The 19,160-nt window shown below is 44.2% G+C and overlaps 1 protein-coding gene across 1 annotated transcript in view; it reads left to right on the top strand.

Moving 5' to 3' along the window:
- LRP1B (LDL receptor related protein 1B) overlaps positions 1 to 19,160 on the top strand; it is a 1,872,788-nt gene that overhangs the window by 655,116 nt on the left and 1,198,512 nt on the right. Inside the window, exons 4-5 of the mRNA XM_066577770.1 lie at positions 10,604 to 10,723; positions 16,706 to 16,834. Of these exons, the coding sequence (XP_066433867.1) occupies positions 10,604 to 10,723; positions 16,706 to 16,834 (249 nt within the window). The remainder of the gene's footprint in view (positions 1 to 10,603; positions 10,724 to 16,705; positions 16,835 to 19,160) is intronic.

Raw genomic sequence — 19,160 nt, 5'->3', positions numbered from 1 at the left:
GGATTTCTCCCCTCCCTGTGAGCCGTTATATCTGGACAAACTGAAATCCTTTAGGGTGGAAAAACAAAAATAACAAAATCAAAATAATGTGGTTGCATAAGTCTTCACACCCTCTTATATGTGGGGGTGTGGTTGTGTTCAGAATTAGCCAATCACATGTAACCTCCTGATAACTAGTAGTCAGCGCTCCGCTGCCAGTACTTACAGGGATTCTGGGTCCCCCCATATAAAGTTGAGATCTTCTAGGATTTTCCTGACATTTTTTTAGTTGGTCGGTAAAGATCTTACAGATCATCAAAGGGGTCTAATTGTTGGGCTGAATGAAGACAATGTCCATCTAGTTTAGCCTGTTTCTATCCCCCGCTCCCCTTGTTGGTCCAGGGGAAGGCAATTCCTTCCTGGACTCTATAATGGCAGCCTGAGTAATCCCTGGATCAACATTTGAGATCATCAATCCGGCTGTCAGTCAGGTATCAGTCAGGAGAAGGAGACCAAAACATCTCCAAGGCATTACATTTACTATGGAGCACAATGAAGACCGTCAGCAAGAAGTGGATTTCATTTGGCACAACAGTGACATCACTAAGAACTGAACGTCCCTCAAAAATTGGTGAACATTGGTCTTGGAAGCTGCCAAGAGGCCGACAGCAACACTAAAGGAGCTGCAGGAGCTTCTGGCAAGTGGTGGTTGTGTAGTCATGTGACAACCATCTCCCATATTCTTCATGTGTCTGGGCTGTGGGATAGGGGGGGAAAGACGGGGGACTTCTCTAACAAAGAAGAACATCCAAGACCAGTTATGTTTTGCCAAAACCTCCGTCCCGTCTGCCAGCAGTCTGTGGAGAACGTGTTCTGTCTGAGGAGACCGAGGGGAACTTGTTGGCCAGAATCCCAGAAGGGATGTTTGGGGTAAAGCCAAAACTGCCATCACCAGAAGACCCCCAGACCCGCCGTGAGTATGGTGGGGGCAGCATTATGTGGGGGCTGTTCTGCTGATGGAACTGGGGCTTTAGTCAAGGGGGAAGAAATTATGAACAGTCCAAATATCGGCTCATTTTGGTACAAAACCTTCAGGCCTCGGCTGCAAAGATGAAGAGGAATTTCACTGACCAGCACAACAACGACCCAAAAGCAGACCATCACATCAACAAAAGTATTGTAATGGCCCAGTGAGAGCCCAGACCTGAACCCCATTGAAGATCTATGGGTTGACCTGAAGTGGGCGCTACACACAAGATGCCCTTGCAATCTCACAGATTTGGAAAGCTTTTACAAGGAAGAGTGGGCAAAGATTGCCAAGTCAGGATGTGCCATGCTGATGGACACTGACCAAAAAGACTGAATGCTGTCATAAAGTCAAAGGTCACATCAACAAAGTATTAGGCTGTGCATATTTATGCAACCACATTATGTTTGTATTATCTATTTATCCATCTATCTATCTATCTCATATCTATCTGTCTCATATCTATCTATCTATGTATCTATCTCTTTCTATCCTATCTATCTATCTCCTATCGATCTATCTATCTATCTATCTCATATCTATCTATGTATCTATCTATCTATCTATCTATCCATCTCATATCTATCTATTTCCTATCTATCTATCTCATATCTATCTATCTATCTATCTATCTATCTATCTATCTATCTATCTATCTATCTATCTATCTCATATCTATCTATCTATCTCATATCTATCTATGTATGTATCTATCTATCTATCTATCTCATATCTATATATCTATCTATCTCATATCTATCTATCTATCTATCTATCTATCTATCTATCTATCTATCTATCTATCTATCTATCTATCTCATATCTATCTATCCATCTATCTATCTATCTATCTATCTATCACATATCTATCTATCTCATATCTATCTATCTATCTATCTATCTATCTATCTATCTATCTCATATCTATCTATCTATCTATCTATCTCATATCTATCTATCTATCTATCTATCTCATATCTATCTATCTATCTCATATCTATCTATGTATGTATCTATCTATCTATCTATCTCATATCTATATATCTATCTATCTCATATCTATCTATCTATCTATCTATCTCATATCTATCTATCCATCTATCTATCTATCTATCTATCTATCTATCTATCTATCTATCACATATCTATCTATCTCATATCTATCTATCTATCTATCTCCTATCTATCTATCTATCTATCTATCTATCTATCTATCTATCTATCTATCTATCTATCTCATATCTATCTATCTCATATCTATCTATCTATCTCATATCTATCTATCTATCTATCTCCTATCTATCTATCTATCTATCTATCTATCTATCTCATATCTATCTATCTATCTCATATCTATCTATCTCATATCTATCTATCTATCTATCTAATATCTATCTATCTCATATCTATCTATCTATATCTATCTAATATATATCTATCTATCTCATATCTATCTATCTATCTATCTATCTATCTCATATCTATTTATCTCCTATCTATCTATCTGTCTATCTCATATCTATCTATCTCATATCTATCTATCTATCTCATATCTATCTATCTCATATCTATCTATCTCATATCTATCTATCTATCTATCTTATATCTATCTATCTATCTATCTCATATCTATCTACCTCCTATCTATCTCTCTATCTCCTATCTATCTATCTATCTATCTATCTATCTATCTATCTATCTATCTATCTATCTATCTATCTCCTATCTATCTATCTCCTATCTATCTATCTCATATCTATCTATCTATCTATCTCCTATCTATCTATCTATCTATCTATCTATCTATCTATCTATCTATCTATCTATCTATCTATCTATCTATCTCATATCTATGTCTATCTGTTTTGTGTCTCTTTATATATTTCTTATGTAACGTCTTTCTACAAACCGCTGATTTTTTTTGACCAACTTCACTTATTAAATCGTGTTCGAACTACCTTATAACGGGAGTGAAACAACAAACATGTCATTTCTCAAAGATGATATTAGACAAGACGACAAAAGACAGACAGACTCAATCTGCATGAGAAAACAAATTTTTACAATCTCTTCTCTATAGAAACAAAGTCAGTAAAATGCTAATTAAGCGTTGAGTCGGAGCTGCAGCCTTGAGCGCCGTATCGGTGGGTCACGAAATCATCGGCGGCATTCATAAAATTACCAGCACCTTTTCTTCTGGAACACAATTGTGGAGAGGAAGTGAAATAATCAGCTTTGTGTTACATTCCTACAATGGGATAAACCAGGAGCATTTCTGTCTTTTGTACTTTGTGTTTTCAAAGACTCCTTTGACTGTAATGATTTTTTTGAATATCAATGGCCTCATCATCGCTCCTTCTCTGGGATGCGCCGTCTTGAAAGAGAGAATGTGTCTTGGAAATCATTTTATTTCTGGAAGATAAAGAGTATTGCGATCCATCCCTGCGTATATTACACTGCAGCTGCCATCGCACATGGCAGAGGCGGCCGCGGTATGGAGCGCTCGCATGGGACCGACCGACAATCCGCAGCATTTACCGTAACAGCAATTGGGATGACATTTACAAACTCCTGTCCACTCGCTGCAGAAGAATCCGCAGTAGAGATGAGCGAGCACCAAAATGCTCAGGTGCTCGTTACTCGAGACGAATTTTCCGCGATGCTCGAGGGTTCGTTTCGAGTAACGAACCCCATTGAAGTCAATGGGCGACCCGAGCATTTTTGTATATCGCCGATGCTCGCTAAGGTTTTCATGTGTGAAAATCTGGGCAATTCAAGAAAGTGATGGGAACGACACAGCAACGGATAGGGCAGGCGAGGGGCTACATGTTGGGCTGCATCTCAAGTTCACAGGTCCCACTATTACGCCACAATAGCGGCAAGAGTGGGCCCCCCCCCCCCCGCACTGTCAGCATAAAGATCGTTCTTCTCTGCCGCAGCAGTAACAGCTGTGGCAGAGAAGAACGATGTTAGCCCATTGAATTCAATGGAGCCAGCAATACAGCCGACTCCATTGAATTCAATGGGCAAACATCGTTCTTCTCTGCCACAGCTGTTACAGCTGTGGCAGAGAAGAATGATTTGTCTTCTATATGTTCTCAATGGGGTCGGCGCTGCTGCCGCCGGCCCCATTGAGCGCATATAGAGAAGAAGGACCGTTGGGGTTCTTGAAGCCTAAAATCACTCCTAATACTCTCCCTATAGCAGCTCTGGCATCAACAGCACTTTCCCTCAGCTAAGTGAGAACGCATCTGTGGCGAGCCGCGGGCCCGCAGATTTTAATACTCGGGTGACACCTAATCTCGCCAGCCACTCACAGCAGGGGGGTGGTATAGGGCTTGAACGTCGCAGGGGGAAGTTGTAATGCCTTCCCTGTCTTTCTATTGGCCAGAAAAGCGCGCAAATTTCTCAGGTAAGAAAATGAAAGTAACTCGAACATCGCGTGGTACTCGTTACGAGTAACGAGCATCTCGAACACGCTAATACTCGAACGAGTATCAAGCTCGGACGAGTATGCTCGCTCATCTCTAATCCGCACTACATCAGTGTGGACAATGGAGTGTAGTGGGGAATGTAAATCCGTAGCACGGCGCAGATACTTCAGGGAGGAGGCCGAACGCCCCAACCGTAGCTGCGGATTTGGACAGCAGATTATGTGGAAAATACACAAAAAAACCTGCAACAAATTTGCACCAGTAACCAAGAATGTCTGAAGCAGATTTTGCCCACGGAAACACTACAGATTTACAGTTTGGAAAATATGCTGAAAGTCGCAGTAAATCCACCCCGTGTGAACATACCTTAACTCATTATAGATTCCTAGGAACCTGCAGTATAGGTCTACCAGAATCCTACTGAAATACTGGAGTATTGCAGTGCAGAATGTGGATCCTCAAGATGTCAGTGGGTGGAGCTAAAGCACAGAGCGCGACAGGTACCATAGTTTTCCCTTTAGAACAGGGGTGTAACTATAGGGGATGCAGGGGATGCGGTTGCACCCGGGCCCAGGAGACTTAGGGGGCCCATAAGGCCTCATTTCTCCATATAGAGAGCCCAGTACCATGAATAAAGCATTATAGTTGGGGGCCCTGTTACGGATTTTGTATTGGGGTCCAAGGGTTTCAAGTTACGCCTCTGCTTGAGAACATCACAGATAAAGGGGTTGACCGAGTAGTCTTGTTTTAAGCTGCCTGCACACGAATGGGTTGAAATCCGCATGCAGAAGCCCACATTTGAATCCGACTCTGCGCCCAGCTGGTGACTGCATGTACCTGTCGCTTTTTTTTCTTCATCTGTAGATACACGCACAGTACAGATTTTTTTTACAAATATTTTTTGTGTCCTGGGCCGTTGATGTGGAATCCCCAGCCTGTCTGCAATGTCAGCTGCGAATGGGCCGTGGGTCAAACGACTTCCATTGACTTCAATGGAAGCCATCCGTGGGGACACCACATAAAGGTAGAGCATGCTGCGATTTTTCCTCCGCTCGTGGAAACAGCAATTCGTTTCTGCGGGTGTGCAGAAAAAAGCTATTTTCCATAGCATGCTATGAATGGTACTTGCTGTGGAACTACGGTGCGAATGCCAACTGCAGATTCTGCAATGCAAATCCGTTTGTGTGCGGGCAACCTCAGTAAAACTCCATTGCCCATGCAGCAAACAATGTATAAGGCACATACTCACCTCTTCCCGCTCCCCGCTGTGTACTGTGCCGCCACTCTGGGTTTCCCCTCTGAGGTCACGCTTGCAGGCTGCCGCAGCCTGTCTGTGGGGCTTCACATGTGCTGCAGCCAGTAAACAAACATCGAAGCGGAGGACCGAGCAGAACCGTGGACACAGCGGGAGCGGGAAGGGGTAAGTATATGCCTGTTAGGAATTTTACTGCATAAGGAATGGAGATGCACTAAAAAAAAAAAAAACGACTCAGACAACCCCTTTACGCTTAGAAGAGTCCAAGGCTTTTCTACTCCATCATTGCAGCACTTTGAGTTGAAGGGCAGACATGGTGGGAAGACGATGCTGTTCAAAAGGTGTCATCCCATGATAGTGCCATTTTGAAGCCCAATATCCCATCTTTGCTTTGGTTTTACTAGAACACAATCATCCGTTTTGGAGAACTTACTTCTGATCTTGCAGACTTCGCGTAGGAGCCGGTCAGCTTTAAGTCTGGGGTTCCACGTAACTACAGGGCGGACACTTAATAGACTCTATTATTGGGGTTGTACAAATTCAGCTTTTATCACTCAGCCATAGCATAGTGGATAGAAGTCTGATTGGTAGAGGACTCATCACTGAGACCCCAACCAATCCAGAAACCGAGGGTCCCATGTCCCCCTCTCCTCCTCACTGCTGGCTCACTGCACCCCCTGCCGCAAGGAGAAGATTGAATGGTATGGTGGTTACTCATGCGCCATGCCACACCATTCGTTTCAGTGGAGCCGGCAGAAAAAGCCGAGTACAAGTGTTCTACTATCTCTGGCCGTCCCAACTGAAGATAAATGGGCTGCCCATGCTCCATTCAGTCTACTGCAGGGAGTGAGGTACGGAGGAGAGGGGGACACAGGAACTCTGTTCTTGGAATCGGTGTCGGTCTCACCAGTGAGGACTCCTCCGATCTGGCTTTTTATCAAACAACATTTGCATAGGTGATAAAAGTACATTTTGGGAATACCCCTTTATAGTCGATGTCTAATCTTTATAGGGCAGAACCTCCTTTCTTAAGGGGAACCTGTCACCACCGTCGCACCTCTAAAACTTACTTCACTGGCCGGCAGGAGATGAAAAATTAATTGCCCTCTCTTTTTAATGAGCCCATATACCTTGCAATTAAGTCCTGAAGTTACCTACACTGTATTTATATCAGCAGAGAAGAGTCATCAGGCGGGAAGAGTCATGCTGATTAATGAGCTGCCAAGCAGCCAGGTCTGTTTTGTGTTGATAGAGAGGTCATCATATCTCCTGTCTATCAAGAGAAAAGGAGTGTGGTGAGCTCGGACGCTCACCAATCAGTGGGGCTCTTCTCTGCTGATTTGCATATGGGACGAGATATTTTTGGAACATAATTGTGGAGTACATGGGCTCATCAGGAAAAGAGAGGCCAGTAGAAGTGATTAGTGTTTCATCACATGCTAGCCAATGAAATTAATTTTAGGGTGAAATGGGGTGACAGGTTCACTTTAACGCAACCCTCTGATTTTTGGGACAACATTTTGTCCTGGAACCAGAGGGAGAAGCTATATTACTTGTTGGTCTTCCGTGTTGATGCCCCTCTGATCTGCCAGTTGTGGGTCCTGTCTTTTGCTGTTCAAGATGGCCGACACAATCTTCAGACTATCTATTCTTCACATTGCATTGGGATCATTAGACAACCAATGCACTATACCTGCTCTCTGATTGAATAGCGCTGCTTATGTGATCAGTGCTGATCACAAGGTGTGTTAGGTAGCTAGAAAACTGCAGCAGCCATCTTGGATGGCTGAAAATGGGATCAAGAATCCAAGGGACATCAAATTACAAGATCAACAGCAGGTAATATACCCCTCCCTCAGGCTCCAGGGCAGAATTTTGTCTGAGTACCAAAGAGTCGCTAGCAGCACACAGCTATGCCATATGATTCCTTTTGTTGCCTGTCTGTAGCGGTCAGTAAGCTTTATCATTTCAGAGCCCAATCTGTTTTGCCCACTACATTTTGGAAAAAGTATTTCCAAACTAAGATCACTTGGAGTTGAAGGGGCGTAACTGGGGCAAATATTTGATAAACTCTCTTGGAAAAGTCCCCCAACAGTTCCACCCTGAATGTCATTGAGCTCTTTCGTATGACCGGCTTTGCTGCTGATGGTAGTCCATGTAAATTGGCTGCATGCTTGATTGCGTTGATGCGTTATGACTATCCAGGTGCGCTCATCTGTTCATAGAGAAAGGTGTTTCCATTGGGGAGCCCCCTCTGATTGATCAGTGAGGGGTTGGGGGACTCCTCATTTTGCTTGGGGTTGTCAAGTAAGGAACGATCTTCAGAGTCTTCCTGCGAATCAGACACAAAGCTCATCATCACTCCTGTATAAATGGATGAAATTGCAGAGACTGAAGCTTTCCTCTTCAGTTCAGGAATCTCACGGGGGAGCAGCGCTGCCATATCTAATTAAAGCACCCTTTGTTGTTTAGCCAAAAAGTACAAATACCTCGTCCAAATCTCTTCTTTTAATTTATTTCAAGGTAATTTTTTTTTACAGGGACCTTTTTTTTTATTATTATCTTAGAGGATTAACTCCAACAAGAGACGTCGTTCCACCTCTAAAGATCTTACATTTCCTGCCTCAGGCAGAACAATTTGTGTCTCGCTCCCCTCTATTTACCGTCACTTTGCCGAGGATTATTATAACACTTTTATTTATATTGATCTTTTATTAAACTCCTTGATCTCCATCTCATTCTAAGAAGGTTTCTTGATATAAAATGGTATTGATTTAAGGAGATGTGGCAGTAATGGATGAAATCTGTGACGTTCGATGTGATTTGATTTTTGATGAGGAGTGTAAAGAATTTACCTGGACGATGCAGGAAAGTGAATTACAGAAGCTAAAGCAACATAGCGGTGGATGTTAAGTGTTGTTGGGATTTGATAGATCTTTTTTTGCCCTCCAGATATGTTTGCTATAGCATGGATTATAAAATGGATTACGTAAAGGGGTTTTCATACCCAAATTATGTATTGCCTTTTCACAGGATAAGTGGTCATTTATGATCAATGGGGGTCCAATGGCTGGAATTCCCAGGAATTATGGGAGCAGCGCACCCTGAATCCCCCTACAGCGGTGTGCATGTGTAACCACCACTTCATTCACTGCACTTCTGATTACACTGCCGGGCTATCTCCTCAGTCACCCCTAACCATGACATGCCAGCCATCAACTGGAGGAGGTGCCCCCCTCCGACTCACTATCGCTCTTCCAACGCTGAATAGGAGTTGTGCACGCAGAAAGAGTCACCCCCGGGCTTCCCGTTCTTTGATCTTTAAGCCGGTGTTGATTTATGACAGGTTCCCTTTAAGCCTTGCCTGTGGCTTATTGCTATAAGTGAAAGTTAAAAATGCAATATACCGCAATACTAATGCATTGCAGTATATTGTGGAAGCAATCAAATGATCAAAAGTTCAAGTCCCTTACGGATACTAAAACAGGTAAAATGAAGGGTTCGTTCACATCAGCTAATTTCCACTAGAAAACACGACAAAATAGTGCAACAACCATTGCTATTTTGTCCTGTAACTTCCGACAAAATGCTGGACTGCTGGCCAGCAATGGAACGGACCCCCAATATAGTCAATGGGGGGGGGGGGGTTTCCTTTATGTCACAAGACGGAACTGTTTGTCCTGGGGATGCCGTTTTCCTGCTCCCCAAAGCAAACCAGGAAACCCCAATCCCCTAACACTGATGTGATTGAGCCCTAAGGCCAATAAAACTTTTTGAAATAAAAATAAATCTATATATTCTAAAACATTTAAAAACATCTTTTTTTCTAATTTCTGATTTAGAAACCTCCACCCCAAATGGCATCATTGCATTCTTTTTTCCATTTCACCCCACTTAGAAATGTTTAACAATTTTTCACACATTATATGGTAGCATGAAAAAATGCAACTCGTTATGCAAAAACAAGCCCTCATGCAGGTTTGTGGTGGAATAATCTATTATTCTGGTCAGGGAGGAGGAATTTACTGTGGCAACATTCATGTCTTTCTATGTGGACTTGCATGCGGATTTTGCCTTGTCAGTGGGCCATTGAATGTATATAGAGTGTTCATGCGCTTGTGAAACCAGCGTTGCATTCCGTCTCCTACAGTGCGGGGGTGCAGTAAGCCCACAGTGAGAAGGATGGGGGACTTGGGACCCCCTGACTTTAAGATCAGCGGAGGTGTCAGCGGTGAGAGCCCCACTGAGCAGCAAGTTATCTTATGGATAGGGAATAACTTGTGATTGTGGTAAACCCCTTTAATGCTACACTGTTACTCACTCGCAGCACCGTGGTATGTAGTAACGGTATGGAAGTGTTATCTGCTCACGGTGTTGTGGTGTTATCCATTCACAGTATGGTGGTGGTATTTAGTTACGGTATGGCAGTAATGTGGAGCTAAGCTGAACTTTTGCCTGGGCCCTTGGGCCTGTACTGCACCCCTGGTGAAGTGGAGTTAAGGGGGCATTCTGATCTTTTTTAACTGATGACTTATCCTCTGGATAGGTCATCAGTAGTTGATGGACGGGGGGCTGCTCCTATACCTCCTGCTCAGGACCATGGTCATTAGTGTAGGAGTTGCGTGGCATTCCTATAGATTTCAGTAGGATTGATGTAGATGCTCCCACTTCCTCTCCTTTCTTCTGATATCACTGCACTGACAGCATACCGGACGATCAGGTGACAGATGGGGGTCCCGATTAGTGTCCCCCGTCCATCAACTACCCCTTTAAAAGACTTCACAAAAAAAGGTCCCTAGGACTTGGGGATCGGTTCGGGGTTCCTTTAATGCATAATAATAACTCTAAGGTATTGCTGTCTGATGTATTGTTTCTGACATTACTTTTATACTCTCTCTTTGTTGTCAGAGCTGCAGTCAGCGTGTCACAGAAGGAACTGCCAGTACCGCTGTGGGATCACCAGGAACAGCACCCAGTGCTACTGCAGGGACGGCTATGAATTAGCCGCAGACAGGAAGAGCTGCGCAGGTAAGAGGCGGCTCACACAGCCTTGTTCTGTTCTTGCATTGAGATGCATGAAATAGCATCAGCAGAGGCTTTAAATCTGCGGCCCGGGCTGCCTTGGCATTTCTTGCATGTTTTACGAAGAATTCAGCCTGATTATTTCCAGAGTGGTGACGCGGCCGCGGCTATTTATGATGACTGCAATAGCTATCCAGAAAGGAAAAACACAGCAGTCTGCAGTGAGCGCCGAAATCTAACACCTTGGTATCGGCGCCCATAAAACGCCTTCATTGATTTTACAGCCTTTATAAATAGCTGCATAACTGGCACACAGCAGGAAAGGAAAGTCGGGCACCTACAGCGGAGTATATGCACCCCACGTCACATACACAACCAGGGAAATGGCTCATCGGGGGGGGGGGGGTGTTGATGCCAATTTTCTGGCAGCTTTTTCTCCTCCTCCACTGAAATACAAAAGTTATCAAATATTGCGCAATTTTGATACATTTATTGTATCTTCAAATATGTCTAGAGAGGGGGGGGAGGGGGGGTGACCTTGGATGCTGGAGCGACATTGTAAAATATTTTGCGAGTTTTTAAAAAGTCACATATCATAAAGGTCTCTGAAATCTATCCAAGCAGCAGACTCCGACTTTTATTGACACTTCTGAAGGTGGAGTAACAGGCAGCACTTTTGTTGTTTTCTATGCAAATTAATAGTAAAGTCACTCAGAGACACTTCAGAACACTATCTTTGGAATCAGTGGGTGATACTCTGATTGGGTCACCATTACTAGTGGGGTACCACAATGGTCAGTATTGGAGTGGTCATTATTACTAATAGGGGCAGTATTGGAGGGGTCACTATTACTAGTAGGGCACCGTAGGGGGCAGCATTGGAGGGGTCACTATTACTAGTAGGGCACTACAATGGTCTGTATTGGAGGGGTCACTATTACTAGTAGGGCACCATAGGGGGCAGCATTGGAGGGATCACTATTACTAGTAGGGTACCACAGGGGCATTATCGGAGGGGTCACGATTACTAGTAAGGTACCACAGGGGGCACTATTGGAGTGGTCACTATTACTAGTAGGGTACCATAGGGGGCAGTATTGGAGGGGGTCACTATTACTAGTAGGGCACCACAATGGTCAGTATTGGAGGGGTCACTATTACTAGTAGGGTACCATATTGGGCAGTATTGGAGAGGTCACTATTACTAGTAGGGTACCACAGAGGGCATTATTGGAGGGATCACGATTACTAGTAAGGTACTGCAGGGGGCACTATTGGAGTGGTCACTATTACTAGTTGGGTACCATAGGGGGCAGTATTGGAGGGGGTCACTATTACTAGTAGGGTACCACAGGGGGCATTATTGGAGGGATCACGATTACTAGTAAGGTACCACAGGGGTCAGTATTGGAGGGGTTACTATTACTAGTAGCATACCATAGGGGGCAGTATTGGAGGGATCACTATTACTAGTAGGATACCACAATGGTCAGTATTGGAGGGGTCACCATTACTAGTAGAGTACCACAGGGGGCATTATCGGAGGGGTCACAATTACTAGTAAGGTACCGCAGGGGGCAGTATTGAAGTGGTTACTATTACTAGTAGGGTACCACAAGGGGCATTATCGGAGGGGTCACAATTACTAGTAAGGTACCATAGAGGGCAGTATTAGGGAGGGTCACTATTACTAGTAGCGTACCATAGGGGGCAGTATTGGAGATTGTCACTATTACTAGTAGGGTACCACAAGGGGTATTATCGGAGGGGTCACGATTACTAGTAGGGTACCATAGAGGGCAGTATTGGGGTGGGTCACTATTACTAGTAGGGTACCATAGGGGGCAGTATTGGAGAGGGTCACTATTACTAGTAGCGTACCATAGGGGGCAGTATTGGAGAGGGTCACTATTACTAGTAGGGTACCACAAGGGGCATTATCGAAGGGGTCACGATTACTAGTAGGGTACCATAGGGGGCAGTATTGGAGAGGGTCACTATTACTAGTAGGGTACCACAGGGGGGAAGTATTGGAGGGGTCACTATTACTAGTAGGGTACCATAGGGGGCAGTATTGCTTTTTAACATATTAACAACATTGTGGAGAAGTTTTACAGTAAAATGTCAGTATAGATTTAATTAATGTAAATTAATTTGCACAAGAGAGACAGAGTGCAGCTGCAATTGTATCTGGATAAGTTGAGGGCAAAAAGTGGCAGATGAGGTATAACACTGATATATATATAAGGTTCTGCACATGGGCAGGAAGTACATGTCACCATTACACACTAAGGGCTCAGTCAGATGAGGGTTTTTGTTTGCACACCTATGTGCTCATGACCGTAGCTCCATGCCCATTGCTTTCAATGAGGCCAGTGCTGCTGCCACCAACCCAATTGAAAGCAATGGGATGCAGGCAACCCCTGCAGAGTTTTTTCAGGGAAGGGCTTGAAATGTAAGCCCTTCCTTGAAAATCATCCCTAGCTGGTGTAAAAAATAAAAGAAATATATACATCACCTCTTCGCCGCTGTGCAGCTCCGGCGCATCTTCTTCTGGGTACCGACACTGCTCTAAAGCACTTTCGTCTGGCCAGGGATTTAAAAATCCCTGCCTTATGAAAGTGATGTGTCTGATTGGCTGAGCGCAGCATTCAGCCACTCATTGAATGACAGCTGAGCGCTGATCACAGCGCTCAGCCAATCAGAGGCAGCCACTCATTGAATTCAATGAATGGCTGAGCGCTGTGACCAATCGCAGGCAGCACTCAGCTGTCACTTAATGAATGGCTGAACGCTGCCTGTGATTGGCTGAGTGCTCAGCCAATCAGACACATCATTTTCAGGAGGCGGGGATTTGTAAATTCCCTGCCAGCCGAAAGTGCTTCAGAGCAGTGTCAGTAGCCAGGAGAAGATGCGCCAGAGCTGCGCAGCGGCAAGATGTGAAGTATATATATATATATATTTTATTTTTTACTGCAGCTAGGGATGATTTTCAAGGAAGGGTTTATATTTCAAGCCTTTCCTCGAAAATCACTGCAGGGGTTGCCTGCATCCGATTGCTTTCAATGGGGTCGGAAGCAGTCCCCATTATCGGGCAATCTCTGCTGGGAGTCCTCTTGACACTGAACACTGTGACAGTGATGTCACAGTGTTCAGTGCTGAGAGGACTCCCTACGGGAAATCTTTCTGCACAGCACAGACCTTTCTGGCGCAGGGATGTCCTATCTTTTGCAGGTACATATATTTTGCGCCTGCAAAAGAGAGACATGTGAACACATCATAGGAAACCAATGGTTTCCTATGAAACATAGGCGCGTGCAAAAAATGCTCATCTGACTTCACCCTAAATGGGAAGCCACTGGGGAGCACTGACATGGAGAAGGACTTGGGGTTTTTATAACTGTAAACTTAACTGGAGCAACCAGCGTCAAACAGCTGCTGCCAAGGCAGATAGGATCATGGGATGCATCAAAAGAGGTCTAGGGGCGCATGACGAGAACATTGTTCTTCCGTCAATACAGAGATCTCTCCCATCATCTATTATACCAAGAACTGTAACAAGGGGGCGCTCTAATAACTATGTATAATATATCAGGGGTCAGTACAGAGATCTCTCCCATCATCTATTATACCAAGAACTGTAACAAGAGGCATGCTAATAACTATGTATAATATAGCAGGGGTTAGTACAGAGATCTCTCCCATCATCTATTATACCCAGGACTGTAACAAGGGGGCACTCTAATAACTATGTATAGATATATTAAGGGGTCAGTACAGAGATTTCTCCCATCATCTATTATACCCAGGACTGTAACAAGGAGGCGCTCTGATAAATATGTATAGATATATCAGGGGTCAGTACAGAGATCTCTCCCATCATCTATTATACCCAGGACTGTAACAAGGGGGCGCTCTAATAACTATGTATAGATATATCAGGGATCAGTACAGAGATCTCTCCCATCATCTATTATACCCAAGACTGTAACAAGGGGGCGCTCTAATAACTATGTATAATATATCAGGGGTCAGTACAGAGGTCTCACCCATCATCTATTATACCCAGGACTATAACAAGGGGGCGCTCTAATAACTATGTATAGATATATCAGGGGTCAGTACAGAGATCTCTCCCATCATCTATTATACCCAGGACTGTAACAAGGGGGCGCTCTAATAACTATGTATAGATATATCAATGCGTCAGTACAGAGATTTCTCCCATCGTCTATTATACCCAGGACTGTGACAAGGGGGCGCTCTAATAACCATGTATAATATATCAAGGGGTCAGTACAGAGATTTCTCCCATCATCTATTATACCCAGGACTGTAACAAGGGGGTGCTCTAATAACTATGTATAGATATATCAGGGGTCAGTACAGAGATCTCTCCCATCATCTATTATACCCAGGACTGTAACAAGGGGGCGCTCTAATAACTATGTATAGATATATCAATGCGTCAGTACAGAGATTTCTCCCATCGTCTATTATACCCAGGACTGTGACAAGGGGGCGCTCTAATAACCATGTATAATATATCAAGGGGTCAGTACAGAGATTTCTCCCATCATCTATTATACCCAGGACTGTAACAAGGGGGCGCTCTGATAAATATGTATAATATATCAGGGGCCAGTGCAGAGATCTCTCCCATCCTCTATTATACCGAGGGCTGTAACAAGGGGGAACTCTAATAACTATGTATAGTTATATCAGGGGTCAGTACAGAGATCTCTCCCATCATCTATTATACCCAGGACTGTAACAAGGGGGCGCTCTAATAACTATGTATAGATATATCAGGGGTCAGTACAGAGATTTCTCCCATCATCTATTATACCCAGGACTGTAACAAGGAGGCGCTCTAATAACTATGTATAAATATATCAGGGGTCAGTACAGAGATCTCTCCTATAATATATTATACCCAGGACTGTAACAAGGGGGCGCTCTAATAACTATGTATAAATATATCAGGGGTCAGTACAGTGATCTCTCCCATCATCTATTATACCCAGGACTGTAACAAGGGGGCGCTCTAATAACTATGTATAGATACATCAGGGGTCAGTACAGAGATCTCTCCCATCATGTATTATACCCAGGACTGTAACAAGGGGGTGCTCTAATAACTATGTATAGATATATCAGGGGCCAGTGCAGAGATCTCTCCCATCCTCTATTATACCGAGGACTGTAACAAGGGGGAACTCTAATAACTATGTGTAGATATATCAGGGGTCAGTACAGAGATCTCTCCCATTATCTATTATACCCAGGACTGTAACAAGGGGGCCCTCTCTACGTCTAGAAGAAAGAATTTTTCTACATAAGACAGAAGGGGATTCTTTACTGTAAGAGCTGTGAGAGTATGAAGCTCTCTTCCTGAGGATGTGGTGATGGGTAACTCGATAAAAGAGTATCAGAGGGTCCTGGAGTGTAATAATATTACATGTTATATCACTGATTACTCAGAAGGGTTGGTGACCCGGAGATTATTCTGATTACCAGATTGAAGTCAGAAAGGAATTTTTTCTCCTAAAATGGCGTGAATTAGCTTCTTCCTCATAGGGTTTTTTTTTTTGTTTTGCCTTCATCTGGATCAACAGTGGGGGGTAATAGGCTGAACTAGATAGACATATGTCTTTTTTTCAGCCTTATTTACTATATTACTATGTTAGTATTCACCTGACGTTAATCAAGCAGCTCACATAATGAATGTGCGCGGAATCCATTGCTAATGTTAATAATGAACTATACAGAAGATACAATGTTTCATTGTTAGCAGCATCCATTTCTCTTTTAATTCAGAGGTTTCCTTTGCGGTCCTGTAAACCTCCTCGGTCCGCTGTGCGCACAATTTTATTATTATTATTTGATTATTTATTATATGATTTGACAATAAATAATTCAGTTCGGCCTTTGTAAGCACAATGCGGAGTGCGGATGATTAATCTCCCTCCGTCGTGTCTCTTTCAGATGTAGATGAGTGCACACTGTACGGATCCTGCAGTCAGACGTGTAGGAATACACAGGGGTCTTACTCATGCAGCTGTGTGGAGGGCTACATCATGCAGGCTGACAACAAATCTTGCAAAGCAAAAAATGGTAAGTTCCACTAACTGGCTGTGATAAATAAGAGTTGATGTGGGTTTCATGTCCTACATATTGTTTGTTAAGCATACCATTATTTGACCTAAAAAAATGGAGTCTACATCTGAAATGCAGTATGTGGTGAAGGAACTAACTATATAAGACTTTGCCTGAATCTCAGCTCTGTTTGGAAAAGCAATCCTTCCCCTAGAAGGAGTTGTCATTTCTGTAAAACCCGTCCTCGGTTCCATCTCAGGCAGATCTGTAAATAATGAGAGTTGTGGTGATTAGATGAATGGTCACCGGAGGCCCTATAAGTGGTTCCCCCTTGGCCTATAAAAGGCTCTCGGAGGCTCCTTGTGTGTAGTGACCTCTTCTTCCACTTGTAGAGCTTGTTGGCCACCAGAGTCTGAGAGGGGTGCATTATTGGGGTGTGAGAAACTGGATGATTGTATCAACAAACTGCCTGCCACCTGGGCCGTTTTGACCAGACTGTTAGGTGTTAGGACCAGTGGATGGGGGCACACAAGGTGACCAGGCTCAGGACCACCCTACAGACCAACCGTAGGGAGAAGCGTCTGACTAGACTGTTGGGAGGTGTTAGGACCAGTGGATGTGTGGGGGCACACAAGGTGACGAGGCTCAGGACGCTCCCAAAAGACCACCAGTAGAGAGGAGCGTCTGACCAGACTGTTAGGAGGTGTTGGGACCAGTGGATGGGGGCATACAAGGCGACTGGGCTCAGGACGCCCCCTACAGACTACCAGAAGAGAGGATCGTCTGATTGTCCAATAAGCACCCGCAGCTCCAACTCTTTCGTTGTCCGCCATCCAAAGACAGGCGGCACCATCGTTACACCCCTGTGTCTGTCGGAACCATTTCCAAGCACTTGGCTGAAGGACTTTTGGTCTCACATCACACATTACAAGTACTGCCTTTGACACCCGCCCACCATAGCCTTCATTTGCAGTGGTGTCATGAAAGACGAAGCTGGACTACTACGGACTGAAACTGTGTTGTCTTTGGCCATAAATCTAACTTTGGTTTGGGCACTGATGACAGCCTTTTCATGTCTGTACAGTGTTAAACACCTCAATCCTACCTTTACTGTGGTGCGGCACACTGCCCCTGCTGGTGTGATGGCCTGAGGGGCCATCAGATATGACAGTCGGTCACCCCTAGTAGTGGTACAAGGGACAATGACAGCTCAGCGATATGTTCAGGACATCTTGCAGACACATGTGTTCCTCTCTTGGCGGCTTCTGAGAGGCAGCAGGATAAGGCTCAGCCACACACAGAAGAGGGTCACAGGAGCCCCCACAACATTGTCACACTTCTGTTCGGTCTCCAGATTTAACGCCAATAGAACATGTATATAACCATCTGGGACAACAACTTTGACAGCCTATAAGTTTGCACGATCTAGAAGCTTAGTTACAGCAAATGTGGAGCGATATGCCGCAGGATACCATACGAAACCTGTATGCTGCCATGCCCACATCTATAAGATCTTGTATCTAAGCTAGACACTGCCCAACAGGATACTAGAGCCACCATGCCTACCAGTATCACATCTTGTATCTGAGCTAGAGGCGGTACAAGAGGGTACTAGAGCCTCCATGCCCGCCCATATCACACCTTGCATCCAAGCTAGAGGCAATAGAACAGAGTACTAAAGCTTTCATGCTCACCCGTATCACATCTTTTATCTAAGCTAGAAGCTGTACAACTGGGTACTAAAGCTTCCATGCACCCTGTATCACATCTTGTATCCGAGCTAGAGGTGGTACAACAGGGTACTAGAGCCTTCATGTCCACCTGTATTACATCTTCTATCCAGGCTAGAGGTGGTACAACAGGGTACTAGAGCCTCCATGCCCCCATATCACATCTTGTATCCAAGCTAAAGCCAGTACAACAGGGTACTAAAGCCCCCATGCCCACCTGTATCACATCTTGTATTCAGGCTAGAGACAATACAACAGGGTACTAGAGCCTCCATGCCCACCCGTATCGCATCTTGTATCCAAGCTAAAGCCAGTACAACAGGGTACTAAAGCCCCCATGCCCACCTGTATCACATCTTGTATTCAGGCTAGAGACAATACAACAGGGTACTAGAGCCTCCATGCCCACCCGTATCGCATCTTGTATCCAAGCTAGAGGCGGTCTAATAGGGTACTAGAGCCTCAATTTTTCCCTCCCGTAGCACATCTTGTATCCAAGCTGGAGGTAGTACAAAAGGGTACTAGAGTCTCCATGACCCACCGTATCACATCTTGAATCCAAGCTGGAGGTAGTACAATAGGGTACTAGAGCCTCCCTACAAGGGGTCGGTTCT

Source organism: Eleutherodactylus coqui, chromosome 8, assembly GCF_035609145.1.
Source record: "Eleutherodactylus coqui strain aEleCoq1 chromosome 8, aEleCoq1.hap1, whole genome shotgun sequence".
NCBI classification, from domain to species: Eukaryota; Metazoa; Chordata; class Amphibia; order Anura; family Eleutherodactylidae; genus Eleutherodactylus; species Eleutherodactylus coqui.
The sequence above is the reverse complement of the archived record's forward strand: the minus strand, read 5'-3'. Positions and strand labels throughout refer to the sequence as shown.